Genomic DNA, 22139 nt, shown 5'->3' with positions numbered 1-22139 from the left:
AAGGGCTTATGCCCGAAACGTCAATTCTCCTGTTCCTTGGATGCTGCCTGACCTGCTGCGCTTTTCTAGCAACACATTTTCAGCTAACAATACCTAACACCAGGGTATGTGCACAGAAAAGAGGTAGACAGATGGCTAACTGCTATGTCGCTGACAAACATAAAAAAGAGAACTTACTGGGGATTCTCAAGCAGGTGTGGCAGTATGTGTGGAGAGAAAATAGAATTCATGTTTTGAACTTTATTTTGTTGCTGGGTAGATAACCTGTTTTCATAAGACATTTTATCTTTCTTATTGGAGCATCATGTGTGTTTATTTCTCTAGTACAATTGATTAATATATTAGGGTGACACCATCTTACTACCTCCTCATGGGAAAGGAGCCATTTTCTCTGAGCCAAACGTTTTTTTAATGTAGGCATGTTATCATTTTCACTGTCCTGTGTGATTCTTTGTAACTCTGGGATATGATCGCCTCTTTTAACCCTCACTCCTTTCTTGGATCCCTGTCTGTTCTGCTAATATGTCTGACCACACACAACCTTAATGCAGATTAATTCAACTATTTTTCCCAAGCTACATTACTTGCTACAAATACTATGCTACCTCAGATTTATTAAACTTTATTTTAACCGATTTTATTTTCTCGTTCAATAACCAACCAACCCAAATCACACTTTGTATCAATCTGAATATTGTCCAGATCTTGCTACACTTGGACATGGACTGATTGAGTATTTGAAGAGTCAAGAATGGTGCTGAATGTTGTGCAATATTCAGTAAATGTCCATCTGACTATATGATGGAGAGAAGATTGTTGATGAAGTAGCTGAGCATGTTTGGACCTATGACATTACCTTGAAGAACTCCTGCAGAGATGTTCCTGAAGCTGAGATGACTGACTTTCAACAACCACAACTTTCCTTTGTACCAGGTGTGACTCCAACCAGCAGTGAGTGTTCCTATTAACTCTAACAATGCCAGAACTACTTCATGCCTCATTTGGTCAAATGTGGCCTTGATTTCAAAGGTTTCATGCCTCACTTGTGGAATTCAGCTTGCTTTTCAATCTTGAAACAATACTGAAATTAGGTCAAGAGCTGCATAGCTTGAGCAGAACCCAAACTGGACATTTGAGGGTAGGTTATTGCTAAGTAAGTGCTTCTTGATAATGCTGTTGATGACACCTTCCATCACTTTACTGAATGTCAAGAGTAGAGTGACGGGGCAATCTTTGGGTTAGATTTGTCCTACTTTTAGGTACAGGATAAATTCCATACTCTCTATTCCAAGAATATTTCATTTTGTTGGGTAGATGCCAGTGTTTTTGATGTACTCGAATAGCTTGGCGAAAGGAATGGCAGGTTCTGGAGCATATGTCTCCTGTATTATCGCTGAACTGTTGTCAGAGTCCATAAATTATTTTATATTTGCTTAATTTCAAATTTATTTTGCTATAGTTCTTAAGTAAAGTTTCATTAAACTGGCAAGTGGAAATCATAAACATATAATAACTTTTATAGTGAAATCTCCAGTTACAGATCAATGTATACTCTTTAAACAAGGCTTATAATATTAAACTGATATTAGAAATATCAGATATTAGAAATGTTTCTTTCTTGGGAAATATAGATGCAAAATATTTAAACAACCTTGATGAAATTAATATATGCACAACTTTTGTTTTCCAATGGCCACTGTGGTCAGATAAGGATTTACGTGATTTTCTTGTGACTTGGCCTAATCATTTGGACAGTTATTTTGAAAATTATTATTAGTATTGGATGGGTTTACTTAACATTTGTGTCATGAAAGCAGAAGTTTCCATGAGATTAGCTGTTCATCTATTAAAACCCTGACTATGATTTCAAAATTACCAATTGAATACTGATGCAAATGCAGCAACATGTGGAAATATTTCATTCTAACACCTATCGGAGTTAAGTATATATTGAAGTTTTAAGGATTGTGAGTTTTGTGTGTATTTTGTATAGAATTGCAGTTGTAAGTTGTTTTTGAAGTTTATTGTTTAGAGATAGTGAGGATTGCAGATGCTGGAAAGTCAGAGTAGATAAAGTATGGAGCTGGAGAAAGCACAGCAGACAAAGCAGCATCAGAGGACTAGGGGAATCGATGTTTCAGGTCAGAAACTGTTCTGATGAAAGGCCTTGACCAGAAACGTTGATGCTGCTTGACCTAATGTTCTTTTTCCAACTCCAAGTCTGTTGTGTATTCTACTTAATGTTTTTCATAGTGCATTTCATAATTAAAATAACAAAAGCAGAAATTGCTGGGAAAGGGCTGGCAGCATCTGTGGAGAGAAATCAGAGTTAATGGTTTGAGTGCAGTGACCCTTCCACAGTTCTGAGGAACAGCAATTTCTGTTTTTGTTTCTGATTTACAGCGTCCACAGTTCTTTCAATTTTTATGTTTCATAAGCAAAGTGGGTTGATACTATGTTCATTGTCATGGATCCATTTTACATTTTCTGTCATATTTTGACTGTCCAGATCCTATCTTTCATTTTCAGATGTGGATTTTATTTTGCCTAATATAAGGAAACATTACTGCATATCAGATCTAGAACTTGTCACAATTCTGGGAAACTTACTTGAAAATCTGTCAATAGTGTAAGGCTCCACAAATTGATTCAACTATTGTGCTGAATGAAATGTATTTAAAAGTTGACCGGAGTTACAGGTGTTTATTTGCTGAGCGCACATGTATTTCGGAGATTTTGATTTAATTAACATGTTCTCTGACCTTGTTGGGGATAAGTGATGATTTGGAGCATCAGACTCTCGTTATTTGTATCTTGCTGATTAAGCTTGAGGTTATCATCATCTATTATGCCACCGTTGCATTCAAATTTTTTTAAACAGTGATGAATATATAGGAAAGAATCTAATCATATTTTGGCTGTGTCAATTATTTTGACCTTCCTAGAGGGTTTCTGTCTGCCCTATCCAGTGAGATTTTCCATCTAAGCTCACATCACTCGCTACCTATCTCGCCCTGAGGGTAATGCTGTCACCTGATTCTAACCTGTTTTGTTATATTTTCATTTGTACAAACATCATTTCCAGGATATCCATAGTAGACCGTCATCTCTGGTGCTAATGACATTTTCAAAAGGCCAATGTGCAACCAGACAAACTCTGGAGCTGCCTTGCATGGTGACTGACCTTTGTCCCTCACATGGTAGATAAAGGACAATCTACCTAGAGGTCCTGGTAGTTGTGGCGATGCAGACGATAGTCATTCTCTTCCTTAGATTTGGCAGTGGAGGCCACATTATCATCCCTGCCAGTCTAGGCTAATGTTGCTGTCTGGGCCAGTGTGGTCACAGCTCTCTGGAGGAATGTCCAGCTATATGGGAAGAAGGTAAATGACCTTTACCATTTTTCCCTGGTAAGTGCCACCATGTTATCACTGCTGAGCCACACTCACTGGGTCTTTGTTACTGCACAGATCTCTCACCAAGACTCATGCTCCATCACTCTCACTATGATAGGAAGCATCCTTCCTCACTCTGTCACTCACCTCATTGCCTACTCAATCAAATTTTTATTCACTTTTTCTCCAGCTACAGAAACATTAACAGCTGTGCCACCCCCTTCATCTCTGTTAAACCCTCCCTTTCTCTCATTCCAAGGCAGAAAGAGCCAAGACGAGTGGTGGACCGTCAGATACTCGGTCCTCATCCATATTCGCCCACTTGGTTAAATGAACATGCCAAGCCTCTGAAGCAATAATTGAGGCTGCCCTTGAATTACTGTACTCTTATCCCCTGACTGTCTCCCTTTACTTGACTGAGGACTGCTGACAGGTATGGCAAGCTTCCTGGCTTTATGTCTGTGCTGGCTGAAAGTGAGAACTGCTTGTGGAACGTAGGCAGCGGCTTCTGCAAAAGTGCCATCATTGTCTGCGATGGGGGCGATGACTGTAGAACCGCATGAATAATGGCGTCTGAACGGTTCCAGAAAGGGCTGGGGGAAGGGTCTGAAGTGGTTGTGGATTCCCAGGTTTGGAGGGAACTGTGAGAGAGTTTGGCAGTTGTCCCAGTCAGGTCCAAATTGTGATGATCTGAATATAGTTTGTGGTGGATATGTATCTATGCTAATACTGTGAGCACAATACTCTGCCTGAAGGGACAAAGTGTATAAAGGCAAGAATGTTGAGAGTCCATGTAAGCTCAAGGCAAGTGAGCGCGAAGAGGACAAGTGAACAGCCCAGACATGCAGCCTGGTCCAGTCTGAGAGCTGAGTGCCTGCCTATTGTTCAGAGTGTCTTCAGAGCAGCTAGGCAATGCTCATCACTAGTTTGCCCAGAAATGCAGAAGCATCCTGAGAGTCGATTGGAAAGGAGACCTGAGAGGCTGGAAGGGGTTGGATGCTAATGTCCCTGAGCGTGTGGTGGCTGTGAGTGGGGTGGCTGGAGTTTGCCCTGAGATGTTATGTTTACAAGATAGCAGCAGAGACAAGCAATCAGCTGAAGCTACAAGCACCCACTGTGCCATTCCTGTTGGGAATTGTTGACATCTACTTTCCTTTTGGCAAGTTATAGGAGAGGAAGCTACATATTAATGAGGTAAAGTTTTTGATTAAGGAGACCAGCAAGCAATATTCCCTGTTAACAGGCATCTAACCGCTGTCACATGAGAATTTCATCTTGATGTTTGACCATGCAAATAGTTGATGTTGAGAAAGGTCTCACCTGACTTCTCATGGACTCTCCCAGACTTCTTGTGTTAGCTCACATCATTCAGGCCCCTGTAAGATAAAACTGATAACATTTTTATTTGTTTATAGGATTTTCAAACTTTTCTTGCGAAGGTGGTGGTAAGCCACTCTCCTGAACCATTGCAGTTTGTGTGCTGAAGTTGCTCCTGCATTACTAGTAGACATAGGGAGTTCTAGCAGTGTGACTTAATGATAGTGAAGGAAAAGTGATGTATTTTTGTGTCAAGGTGATGTGTGGAAAGTTTGAAGATATTCTACCTGGCTGCTACCTTTATTCTTCTAATTGGAAAAGGTTAAAGGTGCACCTTGTAGATGGAGCTCATCATTGTCATTGTCTGTCAGTGCTCGACAGAATGAATGTTTAAAGTGGTGAATAAGGTAACAATCTACTGTACTATGTTGTCTCAGCTTCTTAAATGGCTTTGTAGTGGCACTCATCCAGGGGAGTAGACAGCATTCCATCACAGTCCGAACTTGTTCTTTGTGAAAAGGCTTCAGGGAGTCAGAAGATGAGTTAATTAGTGACCGCAGAACATGCAATGTTCAACATGGTTTGGTGAGGTGGACTGAATGAATTATTCCAGTACTAGCTGTCAATTTCAAAATGCCCTGCATGTCATCAATATTAAGGGAAGAGCAGAAGAGGAATTCCATTTACTCCGAATAGACACCAATTAAAAATACATAAACACTTATGAAGAGCTTGTGAAGACTTGAGATTCACTTTTTTAAAGGGCTATGTGGGTTATCTCTGCTTTCAGAAACAAATCGTTCTGAAGGACATTGCCCTGCATCATGGTGGGCACCAGAAAGTGTCAGCGGGAAAGTGGATTCCAGCCATTTGGTTGGTGCTGCGTTTTGATGCTACACAGAATTAGATTTAGATTTTATTGTCATGTGTGCTTCTGTACAGAAGTGCAGGAATAAAGGGAAAAGTGTCTGATGATGAGGAGCAACACCCTTCACAGGGAGTCAAAGTTCCGGCCATCAGGAAGGTACAGGAGAGGGAAGAGGGCAAGAACACAAGGGAAACCAATTTGTCATCAGAGGATCTGTCACTGAAGATGGAGCTAGCTGGGAGAGACCAAGAACCAGTGGCACAGGAGGATGCAAGTCTCCAGATAAATGGGCACCAACATTGATGTGGGTTTTCCCCAGCAGTTTCTGTTTTTGTAACATGGACCTTAACTGTTTCAGAACCATCACATGACACACCCTTTCAAAATATTTTCTCCACTAGTAACCTGTTATAAAATTATATATCTAACTATTATGTTTACTGCTACTTTATTTTCTGAATTTTCCACATTTTTCTCAGAGTGTACCCTTTGCAGACTTGGGAGTAAGGCAGATCTCTTGCTTGAATACTGTTGACCCTGTTTCTAATCTGTAGATAATTTCTTCATTGATTGATATGTGCTCTGTCAGATATCCTTTGAAGAGGAGGTTATCTGTGTAGAGGTTGTTGTTGCATGATTAGACCAGACAATTTCTTCTTCTTGATCATGTCCAAGATCCATGGATATCGGTCTGTTTTAAGTGGAGTCATTGGCAGCATATCTTCGTTGAGTTGGTCATCATGCTGGAGATTGCTATACCACATTAAGATCTTTATGTATGTAATTTTCCCCTTTTCTGCAACTCTAACTGTGTACTACTTCTGCACTTAGGGCAGAATCTTATAGGGTCTGAGCAATATGGGCTATGCCTAGGTGTATGGCAGTACTGAGCAAGATGTCCAATTAGTCCCATGTCAATGTCAGGATCATCTCACCCAACCTTTATGCTTTCCAAATGTGGCATGATGAGACTCTCACTGGGCTGCAGTGATTTCTAAATTGAAGGTAATTAATGATTGTTCAGATCCTTGTCAATGGTCAAACTTAACTTATTCATATTACAGTTGGAATCTTACCAAACTCACCATTCAAACCAGCCATCAGGAAAACCTGGCATGGCAACTAGAGCAGATGTTTGGCTACTCCAACTTACCACTCCTCTGAAGAACCTCCATCTTGCCCATAGCGAAACTGCAGAGTAGGCCACAAGCACTTGCTGCATGCCCCCTTCCTTCTCTCACTCACTCACTCACTCACTCTCTCTCACACACAATCCAGATATTCAAGGAGCCATTGCCATCAACCAATGCACTACAAGACCAGAACTGTATCAAAGGGCACTCGGGCAAACAGCAGTGTATGGCTGTATTAGGTAAAATTACTGCACAGGGAAAGGTATCCAGTTCACTGTATTGTTCATGCTGCCCAGCAGTGCTGCTCTCTTGATCTTTCAACACACATTCATCTGGTATCCATCACCATGCCAGCAACATATGTGCCTTGCTTTGCCCATCTGTGTCTTGTGCTGGCAATTGGCTCAGTGCAAAGCCAGCTTAGTAGGCATAATGTGCAGCAATCCCTACTCAAGGATACGTACATCTTGTCTCATTTCAATGTGCCAAGTCCATCTGCCACCTGTACCAAGTGGCAGCAGTTCCAAACCAAATTCACTGAACCTGCAGAGAGCAGTGGAACATGTCTGAAAGTCTTAAGGGAATAGTCTGCAATGAAGTCCATTGGCCTCAGGCAGGTGTACCAGAATGGTGAGAACATAAGAACTAGGGGCAAGATTATAAAATTCAGCATTTCAGGTGTCCCCCCATGATTCAATATGATCATTGCTCATCTCCTTTGGCCTCAACTACACTTTCTCACCCTCTCTCCATAAATCTTCCACCCATAAGTAATTAAAAATCTGTCTATTTTCTTCTCAAGTTTATTCAGTGACTCTGTCAACCACCACACTTTGGGGTAATGAATTCCAGCCATGACCCTTTGAGAAAAGTAATTAAAACAGTATCTCTGTTTTAAATCTGCTATTCCTTATCTTTAAACTATAGTCTCTTATTCTAGAATGTCTATAAGAGGAAACATCCTCTCTCCGTTTATTTGCCAATCCCCTTCAGCATCTTATATCCTTCAATTAGATCTCCTCTCATTCTTCTGAATTCTGGAGAGTATAAACTAAACTGTCCATTCTTTCCTTATAAGACAAACCCCTCATTTCTGGAATCAATCTATTATACCTCCTCTGAACTGGCTGTATGCAATTACATCCCTTCTCATGTAAGGAGATTAAGACTGTATTCAATACTCCAGGTGTGGTCTCACTAATGCATTGTACAGTTTCAGCGACAATTATACTCCATTCCTTAAACAATAAATATGATAATTCCAATGCTTTTGATTTGTCAAGGGCAGACACCCATTAAAATGCCAGTCTCAAGCCACAGTTTGATGTCCAGTTGGAGTGGTTTTGCACGGGCGGATCATGCTTCTGTTCTCTCAGGGGTGGGTCACAGACAGATCTTTGTCACCAGAGCAGCTAGTTCAGGGAGGTAGGGGGTCTGCTGTGAATAGGAACAAATGCATCCACCAGGTTGGGCAGGTCTGGATCAGCACTCGCAGATCAGGTCACTTGAGGTGGTGGGCTAGACGTTAGGGAATTGACACAGACACATTTGCTCTCTCCAAATTTGTATCAGAACTCCATGTGTAGGATTACCCCCTCACTGGTTTGGGACATGAAAAGTGAAAAATTAGATGAATGAAAACATCAGAAGCTCATCTTTGTGGTGGAAAAAAAAGTCTGCTTTTGAAATGGTGAATTCAGAATCTCACCACTGACTGGTGACAACTGCATTTCTGTCCATTCGCATCACATTAAATCTGTAACTTGCTTTATTTTTACACCACTTCCAGTTCTCCAAAACTGGCTGGTGCAAAGTCAGAATACGTACCTGGGGCTTCAGCTGGTTGAGTGACTGTCCCAACCATTATTGAATTCTTTCTTCACAACAACACCCGACATGTTTCATGGCCTCCCATCTTCCTCAGCCTTTTGTCCATGCAAACTACCAGCCTCACCACATCACCGTTTTTGCTTGCGAATAAATTCAGCCCCTGAGCTGGCTGGAGCTCGAGCACCGACAGCTAGCATGTTTCCGTCTGGTTGCTTTGCATGCAGGGAGATGCAGACATCTCATGCACGTACACAGGATGCGTCTTATTGCTCTTAGCTTTCTTTCTTAGCGCTCACTCACTGTACACTTACCCGAGAGCTGCCACCTTCTGTCTATTGTTTTCTTCGTACTCACTGATATCAGCATTACCCAAAGGCGGCCAGTCTCTTTGTGCATCACATTTCTTTCTTAGTTCATGGGGTGTCAGTGCTCAATTATAGCCTACCAGTCTCTGTGGCTTGCATTTTTTTTTAAGAGATGGAGAAGCAGGCAGCCTGTCATGATGGGAAGAACTTTCAAAGAGGTGGGCTTGCTGCTGTGTGGCACCACAAATGTCACTGCTGCAGCATGTCCAGCAGCTTACATGGCAATCACACTGCACATGTTTCAAATGACCTTTGTGATAATCAAAAGGAATTATCAGTAGTGGGTCAAGAGACCCATAGTTAAGAGGAATAACCAGTCAGTCAAAAGGATTGGCCATGGTGAGACAGGCACTTAGTCCTTCCTACCTGGGAGTCAATGTCCTTGCATTTGATGATCAAGCCATGGTCACTCATGTCAGTCCAGTGCAGCCAGTCCAGGGATTACTTATAGGTAAGCCAGGATGCTGTTGAGATAGCCATCCAGGGTTGGGCCATCTATTTGCCTGTGGTTGTAGTTATGCATGTTGGTGAGAGGCATGTGCAATGGCAGAGATACAGTGAGTACTAACCCTATAAGTAAGGGGTAAAGAGAGAAAGAATGTTGGCATTTACTTTTTCAAAAGAGAGAAGTTTATTGATCCTGCACTGTTGAGCATGATACTTCACCCAGGAGCCAGCACTGATCCAGACTCCAATTTGACCCAGGCTGTCTTGGTCTGGTGGTCTCGAGTGGAAGGCAGCTGGAAAATGGTCTGCTTTCCATTCCCCGTTCATCAATACCTCCAATTCCTCATCCATGAAATGAGGAGAGAACTTTCCTTTCTACATGACCATGTCCTGAATGCAGATGCTGAAGCTGCACACTATGAAGGCCAGATCCTTGCTCAAAGCATCTGAAGTAATGCACAGTTTGGCTTAAGCATGATGCAAAAGCAGCACGAACTCCAGATTGGTGAGTCGTGCTGCCTCTCTGAGCATATGGTTCCTTGAGAAAGTTATCCAAATGTAAGTAAAGTGAAGAGGAGATAGTTAGGTTGACCGGTAGCCATGATGGATAGGATAAATAGAGAAAGTCTTTTCCCTGGGTGGGGGAGTTCAGGACTAGAGGACATAGGTTTAGGGTAAGAAGGGAAATATATGAAAGGGATCTAAGGGTCAGTTTTTTTTCACGAAAAGAGTTGTGCGTGTATAGAATGAGCTGCCAGAGGAAGTGGTGGAGGCTGGTACAATTACAACATTTAGAGGGCATCTGGATGGGTATATGAATAGGAAGGGTTTAGAGGGATATGGGCCAAATGCTGGCAAATGAGACTAGATTAGGTTTAGATATCTACTCAGCATGGACAAGTTGGCCCGGGTCTGTTTCCATGCTGTACATCTCTATGACTCTATTATTAATAAAACAAAATGAAGAAAAAATCCACTCAGTGTTTTCACCTTCAGGTTGAGGATGACATCAGTAGAATGGATGGAACCAATATAATGTAAATAATGACCCCTTCAGAATGATTAGGTGAGAAGAGTGTAGATTTCCAAGCCACAACGTTTTAAAGTTCTCATCAATTGTGAATTGATTCTATTATATTGGAAAATTGCATACACTACAGTGCTATTTAAGAAACGTGATGCAGGAAGCTAAGAAAGTTTGGACTAGTTAGCCATAACTTTCCTCAAGTTGTACCAAATATTTAAATACATAGAACACTTTGATTTTAAAAAAACTCATCGTAGTAATAGAGCCATAGAGTCATACAGCACAGAAACAGACCCTTCAGTCCAAACAGTCCATTCCAACCATAATCCTGAACTAAACTGGTCCCACCTGCTTACACTTGGCCCATATTCCCCCCAAGCATTCCATATTTGTGTACTTATAGAAATGTCTTCTAAATGTTGTAACTGTACCTGCATCCACCACTTCCTCTGGAAGTTCATTACACTCTCTGTGTAAAAACTTTTCATCTCAATTCCTTTTCAATCTCTCTACTCCCACCTTAAAAGTATGTCCCCCTGTCTTGAAATCCCAAAGCCCAGAGAAAGAACACCTGCCCTACATCTTATCTACACCCCTAATAGTTTTATAAACCTCCAAGGTCACCCCTCAACCTCCTACATTCCAGTGGAAAAAATCCCAACTTATCCAGATTCTCCTTATAACTCAAACCCTCCTTTCCTAGCAACATACTAGTAAATCTCTTCTGAACCCTCTCCAATAATAAAATCTTTCCTACTACAAGGCAACCAGAACTGGACACAGTACTTCGGAAAGGTCTCACCAACATTCTCCACAACCTCATCGTGACATCCCAACTCCGATAATCAAAGGTCTGAGCAATGAAGGCAAATGTGTTAAACACCATCTTAACCACCTTGTCTATATGTGACACAAATTTCAAAGAATTATTTACTTGAACCCGTAAGGGTCTCTGTTCTTCATATTCTGAAGAAAAGCAGGAAATGTATCCCTGATGTTCTGACCAATATTTATCCCTCAGACATCATCACAATAACAAATTATCCAATTATCATTAACATTGCTGTTTGTGAGTGTTGGCTGTCCACAAATTGCTTGCTGTTTTCCAGTGTAAACACACATTGCTCACTCTTCAGAAATATTTAGCTGACTATAAAGTACTTTGAGCCATTTTGTGGTCAGAAAAGCGAGTATACAAATGCAAGATTTTCTTCTTTAATTCTCATTCGGATAAAAGTTTAGGATAAAAAAACTTGTGGTATATCTATGCCTTATTTGAATCGAAGTTAAACTTGCTAAACTTAAATTTCTGCAACTGTTTGGAGCTTTATTCAACTTGGTACGCACTTTAGCTTTTTATTTCCAACATTGAATGATTCTATGGTCTTAGATGAAGTTGCTGCATTGATTGTACCTTTTCAACTTTCCTTACATTCTCGAAAAGTCACATGGAGATGAAAAGTGCAGATGCAAGGCTACCCTTTCAGAAAAGAGGGAGCTGCAATATAGAAAGCTATAGGCCTCTCAACTTAACCTCTGTCATTATGTGTATTGGAAATTCTGTTTTACAAATTTATTGGAATATTGCCAGAAAGAAATATCTATTTAAGTCCTTGGTCAATGATTTTTTATTTACCATTCAATCAGTAGCCTGTTTTTTGTGGTATAAATTGTTGTGTTATTTTGAAATTTAGCCTACTTGCATTTGTCCTGACGAATGCTAGACTAAATATGTCTCTTCAGCAATTTTGAACGTCTCTATGACCTTGGACCCCTTATTATTTGTGGCATTCATAAGTCATGTATTTGAGAACATTTGGCAGGGTCATGGGTCAGGAGTGTGGTGGTATTCTTTGAAAAGGGAACTGTTGAAGAGGGTGGATTTTGTGATAAGTCTGTTCAGGACACAAAGGTTGGTTAGGTGTTTACACTGAGAAAGAAGGTATTAGGTTACAGCAGGATATAAATGGATTGGTCAGATGGGCAGCTCAGTATCAGATGGATAAAGTTTGGGAGAAGATTTGTAGCTCGGGTGCTCATTGTTGTGGTTCTGTTCGCCGAGCTGGGAATTTGTATTGCAAACGTTTCGTCCCCTGTCTAGGTGACATCCTCAGTGCTTGGGAGCCTCTTGTGAAGCGCTTCTGTGATGTTTCCTCCGGCATTTATAGTGGCTTGTCTCTGTATCAGATGGAGTTTAACACTGATAAATTTGAGGTGATGCATTTTGGAAGAAGGAACAAGAAAGAGACCACTCAGTGAATGGTAAAACACTAGATGCTCAGAGGAGCAGAGAAATCTTTGGGTGCCTGTCCACAGGTCTGTGAAGGTGGTAGGACAGGTTACTCGGGTGAAAATCAGTTAAGAAGGCATTTGGGACATTTGCCTTATCAGTCATGGCATAGGCTATAAGAGCTGGGAGATCATTCTGGAGCAGTACAGGATGTTGGTGAGACCACAGCTGGAATACTGTATGCAGTTTTGTCACCACTACAGAATGGATGTGATTTCACTGGATGGTGTGCAGAAGAGATTCACCAGGCTGTTGCCTGGAATGGAGCATTGCAGCAATGAAGAGACGCTAAATAAGCTTGGGTTAGTTTTCTTTAGAGCAGAGAAGGTTAAGGGGGACCTGGTAGAAGTGTGTATGGGTGTGAGAGGCAAGAACAGGGTGAATAGAATGCAGCCGTTTCCCCTTAATTGAAGAGTCAATAACAAGAGGGCATAATTTTAAAGTGAAAATTAGAAGGTTTAGAAGGGATTTAAGGAAAGATCTTTTACACCCAGAGGTTGTGAGGTCTGAAATGGCTTGGGAGGTTAGTTATGGCGGGAAACCTCACAATTTGTATAAAGTACTTGGTTGAACATTTGAAGGGTCAAATCATATCATTGAAATGGGACTCATGTAGGAAAGTGCGACAAACATGGGTGGCGGTATATCTTTGGTGGTTAAAAACTTAATGGGCCAAAGGGCCATTGTATAATTTTATGATAAAGTGATAAGCATGTTTTGCCCAGAATAAGAAGCTAGGCAAGCTAAGGAAGAAGCACATGCATTTCTGAGTATAATCAGTTGCTCATTTTCATTAAGTTCAGTTGGGAACTGAATTTGGTACAATTTTCAACATTGGAAAATGACCTTAAAAGAGATTCTGGAGAGATTCCAACACCATTTTACTTATATTTGACTTGATAGTCAATGAAGAAACATATTTTCCAGCAGAAACTCTGTGGTTATATGTGTTTACACCATGTCAGCATTTGTTTGACATTTATGGAGTTACAAATTATTCGTTCATCGCTATTCTGTAATTTATCGAGTGCTTTGATAAAATAGTAGACAGAGCAGCTGATAAATTTACAGAAAGAAATAAACATGAAGACCAACAAACAGTTATTAAATGCAACAGTAAGATCGAAGAACTGATAAATTTTAAGATAATGTTTGGAAAAATAAAGTTAATTTGTATTTTGCTTTCTTCTTTCAGGCAAGGATAAACCCAGTGAATGTTACACCTCGAATTCTAGCTGTTGACCAAGATATAAACATTAAACCAACTGATGATCAACCAGGAATTGTCTACAGTATTCTTGTTGGTTGGTAACTCTGTATTGCCATGATTTATTATCTGCAATTATAATTTTATGCATTGAAGCATTGGCTTATAAGGTTAGAAGCTGTTTAATCATTGCAGTATATTTACTCAATAAATTGTTTGACCGTATTAAATGCTGTGCCAATCATATTCAATAAATTAATCTTTGACAATTGTACTGTTTTGTTTAAGGTACTCCAGAGGATTATGCTAAGTATTTTTCCCTGAATAATATCACTGCAGAGCTCTATCTCCTAAGGCCAATAAACAGGGATTTTCATCAGAAATTTGATTTGGTTATTAAGGTAAATTCAAATTAATTGTTGTTTTGTGTGATGTGCTATTTATACATATTATTATCAGAAAGGGATAACATATTAATGATATTTATCCATTCCACTATAAAAAATATCTCTCTCAACAGAGATTGGTAAATACAAAGAAGTAAATGTTGTATGCTCTAGAAGCAGATTGTGCCATAAAAGTTTAATATTAACCATTTCCATTATGTATATACCCTACATATTTTGATCGTTCTTCTTTCACTGGTGGTTTCAAATCTCAGTAAAATTAGTGTTGCCATTTCATTATCCCTAGGGTGTATTATTTCAATTAAAAATGTAGTAAATGTCTTCAAATGAAAGCTACATTAACAGTTCAAGATCAAAATAAGCAAAAGATTTTGAAGAGCAGGTTAAGTTAAAAGTCAGCCAATTGTGTATTGCTACTCTAACGATTGAATTAATTGATGCAAATGGAATGATTTGATCAAGAATGTTGAGGCAAAAGCTTCAACTCCAATCTTTGGCAGAGTAACACTTCAGTGATTGGATTTCAGTGAGTATTTGCCATGTTTTGCAGTGTGGTAAAAATCAGGCATAATGCTGCACACTAAGTGAATAATGTTGAAATTGCTACAAATAACGTTGAAAGAGACCATGCAGCTTTATTAAATTTGACATTCAGCATGTCTAGTCTATGGCAATAAAATCAATAGACTATGGATGTAAGTAGCCAAAGAGTAGAATATAAGGCAGTGGAATACATGATCTAACAGTTATGGCATAGCCGACATCTTGAGTACTGTGTTCAGTTCATGTAATTGAGAAACAAGGGTGACATCTAGTTTCCAAAAATGTGCAGATTAGATGAATTGGCCATGCTAAATTGCACATAGTGTCCAGGTATATGTAGGCTAGATGGACTAGCCATGGAAAAACAGGGTCATGGGGATATGGTAAGGAGGTGGATCTGGGTGAGATGCTCTTTGGAGGATCGGTGTGGACCTATTTCCATACTGTCGGGATTCTATGAATGGAGACAGTGCAGACAAGAGTTACCAGGTTGGTCTCTCATTTCTCAGATTTGTAGTAAGTACTACAACTCTATTGTCACTTCCTCAAAGACTCACGGAAAGAAAATGGAGTATCACCATTGATTCATGGGAATCTCTAGCTCCTTAACTATATTAACTATATTATCTGACAGATAAGATGGAGAGAAAGCCCAAACAATGCAAGGAGTGTATGAAAACTTGAGCTAACCACTGAGCTGCATCAGCAAACACATGTTTTGCAGATCCTGCATCAAAGTATTTCGTCACCTCAGAATCATATCACATCAGAGTGGGGAAATAAGGCATCCTCACTTCGAGGGACTGCCTAAGATGGAAAAGTGATGATTAAGGTCTTTCTCTAGTCTCACTGAATCAAAGCATAAATGTAATAATTTTTTTCCATTCTTGATAGAGCCAATTGAAAGTTTTCAATTAGCCTGGGACTATAGAAAATCAATTCAATGTCTTTAATAAAACAAAATAATTAATTCATTATAAATCAAAACTTATCCCTTCAAAATATAGAATAGGTTAGCGTACACAGTTTAAGAAAATATAATGGTCTTCCCTTCTAAAATAACTCCAGACACATACAAAAATAAACAAACAACTGTGGATGTTGGAAATCTGAGACAAAAATGGACATTGCTGGAGAAACTCAGCAAATCTTGTAGCATTTGTGGAGAAAAGGCAAAGCTAGCATTTGAAGTGCAGCAAACCCTTTTTCATAATGATTTGTCAGTTCTGAAGAAAGGTCATCGGATTCTATGATTCTATCATTCAAAACATTAACTCTGCCTTCCTTCCACAGATGCTGGAAGACCTGCTTAGTTTCTCCAGCAACATATGTTTTTGTTTAAAACAAATGTAAACATGTTCACTCCCAGAAAGAGGAGAATAAGTGGATTTCTCTCTGCAGCGATTCATTTTGAGAAGTCTTAGTTTTTAAATAAAAAAGAAGGTTGTGAAATTTTCAGATGGCTGATGTTCTAGCATTTCAGAACCATTAGATGGATGTCATTAAAATCAGCAGACATCTCTGGGATCATTGCAAACATAGTTTTCTTAGGAAATACAGAATTGAGGATTCGCCAGGACAATGTTTGAGATGACAATCAAGTTTCTCATCAATTTCACACCAAAAATCTTTTCAGAATTAGGAGAGCTGAACTGCAAACTCTTTCTTTCTGGAAGATTTCTACAACTGCAAAACCCGAGTAATCTCCAAGCAACAAAACACCGTTCAATCAAAATAATCATAAAACCCAACCATAGAAACAATCAAGAATTTTCTCTGACACAAAAACAAAAATTGTTGGAACAGCTGAGCAGGTCTGGCAGTATCTGTGGAGAGATATCAGAGTTAACATTTCAGATCCAGTGACTCTTCCTCAGAACTATTTTCCCTGAAATGACCTCAAGCATGCAAGACTAATTATCTGATGATATGTATTTTCCATGAAATGTCTTACAAAGAAAATTTACAGTCTAGGAACAAGCCCTTTGGCCCTTCAAGCCTGAGCCAATCCAAATTCACTGTCTAAACCTATTTCCCAATTCCTAAGGATCTGTATCCCTCTGCTCCCCACCTAATCATGCATCTATCCATTTGGACCTTAAATGAATGTACCGTGCCTGCCTCTAATACCTTTGCTGGCAACACATTTCAGGCATCTACCACCCTCTTTATAAAGTACTTTCCGCATGTATCCCCCTTAAACCTTTCTCCTCTCACCTTGAACGCATGACCTTTCATTATTGAATCCCTCACCCTGGGAAAAAGCTTATCTTTATCTACCTGTTTATACCCTTCATGATATTCTACACCTCAATCAGGTTCCCTCTCAATCTCCTTTTTTCTAATGAAAACAATCCTAACCCACTCAACCTCTCTTCACAGTTAGCACCTTCCATACCAGGCAACATCCTCATAAACCTTTTCTGCACCCTCTCCAAAGCATCCACATCCTTTTGGTGATGTGGTGACCAGAACTGTACCCAGTATTCCAAATGCGGCTGAACCAAAGTCTTGTACAATTTTAACATGACTTTCCAGCTCTTATACTCAATATCCTGTCCGATGAAGGCAAGAATACCATGTGCCTTCTTGACCACTCGATCCACCTGTGCAGCCAACTTCCGGGTACAATGGACCTGAACTCCCAGATCTCTCTGCTCATCAACTTTTCCCAAGGCTCTTCCATTTACTATATAGTTCGCTCTCGAATTAGCCTTCCCAAAATGCATCACCTCACATTTGCCTGGATTGAACTCCACCTGCCACTTCTCCACCCAACTCTCCAGTCTATCTATATTTTCCTGTATTCTTTGACAGTTACTTACACTTTCTGCTAATCCACCAATCTTTGTGTCATCTGCAAACTTACTAATCAGTCCAACAATGCCCTCTTCTAGATCATTTATGTATATCACAAACAACAGTGGCCCCAGCACAGATACTTGTGGAACACCTCTGGTCACCTTTCTCCATTTTAAGAAACTCCCTTCAACTACCATTCTCTGAGACCGTTGCTCAACCAGTTCTTTATCCACCTTGCTAGAACAGCCTGCACATCATGTGACTTCACTTTCTCCATTAGTTTATCATGGGGAACCTTATCAAACGCCTTACTAAAGTCCATGTGTATAACATCTACAGCCTTTCCTTCATCTATCACCTTGGTCACTTCCTCAAAGAACTCTAAGTTGGTAAGGCAAGATCTCCCCCGCACAAAACTATGTTGCCTATCAATGACAAGCCCATTCATTTCCAAATATAAATAGATTTTATACCTTAGTACCTTCTCCAGCAACTTTCCCACCACTGACATTAGGCTCACTCAGCTGTAGCTACCTGGAATATCCCTACTTACCGTTCTTGTACAGGGGGACAACATAAGCAACTCTCTAGTCCTCTGGCACTTCACCTAGTTTAAGGAGGTTTAACTCTTGTTGAAAGAAAGTTCAATGTCTTTTCGTTGAGTCTTTTTTTAAAAATAAGAACAATCCAGTTATCTCCTTAATTCTTCAAACTCAGAAATGATTAAATATGATAGAAGGAAGACTTTTTTTATATCTACTTTTTTGCTTAGAAGATGATTCTGAATGTTAATCACTACTTGCAAAAATAAATGTATCCATAAATCAGTCAGCAGCTTTTATCTCTAATCTCCTCAGCTTACAGTATAGTTTAATCGAAAATAGATTCCAGATAAATCTTTTGGTTTTATATGCTAAGTATTCCCATCTCATTCATTTCCTTTAAAATCTGAAGAATGCAATTTTTTCTCGAAAACTGAAGGCCAATCTCTTACTGCTTGTCGTTCTTGCATGATTTTGTTATTTTTCAGTGACTCATATTTATGCGTTCTTCACTTCAGAACCTGTCTAAACTCACGCACGATGGTGCAAGACTGCTGCATTCCAACATAATTCAGCCTTTTGACTTGTTTTTAAATCAAAGCTCCAAATGATTTAATCTATTATCACTCACACGTCTCTTTCAACCACTTCCATCTCTGGTTCATCTCAATTTAGTGAATAGATTTGTTTTTTATTCTATCGATTGTGCTATCCTCACTAAATTTTACTCATCAGCGTTCTGCTTACAATTTTCTGCAATTTCTTACCTGCCTCATCAGATTCAACTGCTCTCTAATTAGTCTAAAATTATCTCTGATTTTGATACCATCCAACCAAAGCAGCCTGCTTGATTAGCACCCCATCTCTGACCATAAATATTCACTTTCTTCTCCACCTGCATTTATGGCTACAGTGTGGAACATCTGTAACAAGTTGGCAACATTTTTTTTCAAAAGAACCTTGTAAGTTAGTGCCACAATCTGTAAATTTCCCTCAAATTCACACTCTAGCCTGACTTGGAGCTATTTTGTAATTCATTCACCATCGCTGGGTCAAAATGTGGAGTTTCCTACCTAACTGAACTGTTGCATATAGTTCATTTACTGGAGCAATTGATGAAGACCCGCTTACCTTCTCAAGGTAAATTAGGAATACGTAATAAATGCTCAGAACAAATCCCACGAGTAATTAAAAATGTTGTTCTATTGAGTACATATTCCTTATTTTTAAAACAAAAGTTTATTCCACATCCAAGAATAGCCATTTGGGAATACAATTCATATTGTAGGGGTGTAATGAAAGAGAGAAAAGCATTATTAAGGATGGTCTCATAGTGACAATGTTACCGGCTAAGCCAGAGCATTAGATTAAGGTTTTAGAAATAAAAGTCTAAATTAATCATGACAACTGGAGGAGTTTAAACGAAATGAATTAACCAAGCAAGAATAAACTTAAGAATGATCATGAAGCCATTGTTTGCCAAATAAGTCCATCTAGTTCACTCCTTTCCTTCAGGTGAAAACTTGCTGTCTTGAACTGTTCTGGCCTACATGTGACTCCAGACCTATGGTTGAGACTTAAGTGCCCTTTGAAATTGTCTAACAGGCCATTCAATTGTACACTGCTGACCAACATCTCCTTCAGGGCAGTTGAGAATGGGCAATAAATATTGGCCGTGTTAGCTATGCCCACAACCCAAAGAATGATTGAAAGTAATCATTGAGAATGGAGAATGGGAAGAGGAAGGAAAGGTATCTTTGATTCTGGGATCAAGTTATAGATAGTAAAGATGACTAAAGATGATCCGTTGGAGGTGACAGTTTGTGGAGTGGATGGTGTGAACAAGATGCTGAGGGATATATGCATTTACAAAAACGGGGTTTGATTAGGAGGAGTCAGCATGACTTTGTGAGTGGGAGATCATGCCTCACAGAGGTCTTTGATGAAGTGATGAGAAAGGTTGACAAGGGTAAGGCAGTAGAAGTAGTCTATATGGATTTCATTAAGGTTCCATATGGTAGGCTGCTCTGGTAGGTTAGATTTCATGGAATCCAGAGGGAAATGGCAATTGGATACACAATTGGCTTGATGGTAGGAAGCAGAGGGTAAAAGTGAAAGCATGCTTGTCAGACTGGTGGCCTGTAACTAGTGGAGGGCCTCAGGGGTCTATGTTGAGCCATTGCTGTTTGTTATCCATATCAATGATTTGGATGAGACTGTACAAGGCACGATTAGTAAGTTTTCTGATAACACTAAAATAGACAGTATCGTGGACAGTGAAGAAGGTTATCAGAAATTGAAGCAGAACCTTGATCAGCTTAGGAAGTGGGCTGAGAAATGGCTAACAGAGTTTAATGTGAGATCTTACATTTTGGAAAGTCAAATCAAGGTAGGAATTTCATGCTGAATGGTAGGGCCTAAAGGAGTGTCATGGAACAGAGGGATCTTGGAGTTCAGACTTACAGTTCTCTGAAAGTGGAGTCACAGGTAGACAGGGAACTGAAGAAGGCTTTTTGCACACTGGCCTTCATAAGTCAGTACAGAAGTTGAGAAGTTAGATTGCAGTTATACAGTAAGTTAGGGAGGCCACACTTGGAGTATTGGATTCAGTTTTGGTCACCTTGTTATAATAAGGATGCTATTAAACTGGAAAGAGTGCAGAAGAAATTTACAAAAATGTTGCCTAGAGTCAATGGTCTGAGTTATAGGGAGAGGTTGGACAAGCTAGGACTTTTTTCTTTAGAGCGTAGGAGACTGAGGGGGGACCTTTTAGAGGTGTATAAGATCATGAAAGGCATGGATAAGGTGAATGCACTCAGTCTTTTTTTCCCAGGGTTGGGAATCGAGGACTAGAGGGCATCAGTTTCAGGTTAAAGAGGAAAGAATAAAAGGGAACCTGAGGGGCATCTTTGTTACAACGAGAGTGATACACATATGCATTGAGCTGCCAGTTGAAGTGGCTAAGGCTTTTACATTAATAACATTTAAAATGCATTTGGACAAATACATGGATAGGAAAAGATTAAAAGGATATGGGCCTAGTGCAGGGAAATGGGGTTAGCGTGGACGGACATTTTGGTCGGCATGGACCAGCTTGGGCCAAAGGGCCTGTTTCTGTGCTGTGGGACTCTTTGACTCTATGGCTCTATGACAATGTGACAATCATCTTGTGAAGGGAGAAAAATATAAGAGCAGAAATCCCCAAATTGAGCAGAACTTGTGAAGAGTATACAAAATAATCCTTTGTGCAGAAGAAAACAGGATATTTGAAAAACAGGATATTTGAAGAATATTGAGTTGTAGAGCAGATATAATGGAAACAACAAGCTATCAGAGAGAGGGAGGTCCAGATTGTCCGCTGGACAGACGGTCGTTATGCCAGTGTTAGTAGCAGTTCCATAGTAGGATCCTGCAAAATCCAAAGAGTAGCATACTCCGAAGGGGTTGCCTGAGCAATTCCTCTACAACTGGAGCCCTCCAATAGTCGCCACTTAAATTGGAGTTACCCAGATGCTTCCAGAAATTATGTGAAATTGTTACTGAAGAAAATTTGGACTATTAAATGCATTGTCTGAATTCGACCCTATCCAAAACACTGCATTACTTACCTTGCCAACTTGGAACCTGGTGTGCCATCCACTTGACAGATTAATTACCTGGCACCCTCTACCCCTATCCACTTGGCACACTACCATCCCAGCATTCTAGCATCACACTCAGCTTATATACTTACCCTTTGACAGTAGCGTCAAAGTGGCTGTCACGACTTTTAAACTTCGGAATACGGCAGTTTACTGCTGCGAAATGGGCCGTGATTTGCTTTCCTCTGGCAGTTCTGTGGTATGAAAGAACTGTCAGAATGGAATTATGGCTCTACATCTCTGAGGTAGACCTGAACAATCTCTCCTGTCAGAAATGCGGAGTTCCCTTTCATAAAAAAGTAAAATAGGGCCAGAGTATCAATCT

The 22139-nt window shown here is 39.9% G+C and overlaps 1 protein-coding gene across 1 annotated transcript in view; it reads left to right on the top strand.

Moving 5' to 3' along the window:
• The window catches only part of pcdh15b (protocadherin-related 15b), a 1519471-nt gene that overhangs the window by 1089133 nt on the left and 408199 nt on the right, over positions 1-22139 (top strand). Inside the window, exons 15-16 of the mRNA XM_072557866.1 lie at positions 13868-13976; positions 14168-14280. Coding sequence (XP_072413967.1) covers positions 13868-13976; positions 14168-14280 — 222 coding nt within the window. The remainder of the gene's footprint in view (positions 1-13867; positions 13977-14167; positions 14281-22139) is intronic.

This window comes from Chiloscyllium punctatum, chromosome 38 (assembly GCF_047496795.1).
Source record: "Chiloscyllium punctatum isolate Juve2018m chromosome 38, sChiPun1.3, whole genome shotgun sequence".
NCBI lineage: Eukaryota > Metazoa > Chordata > Chondrichthyes > Orectolobiformes > Hemiscylliidae > Chiloscyllium > Chiloscyllium punctatum.
Note: the sequence above shows the minus strand (reverse complement) of the source record. Positions and strands in the feature narration are given on the sequence as shown.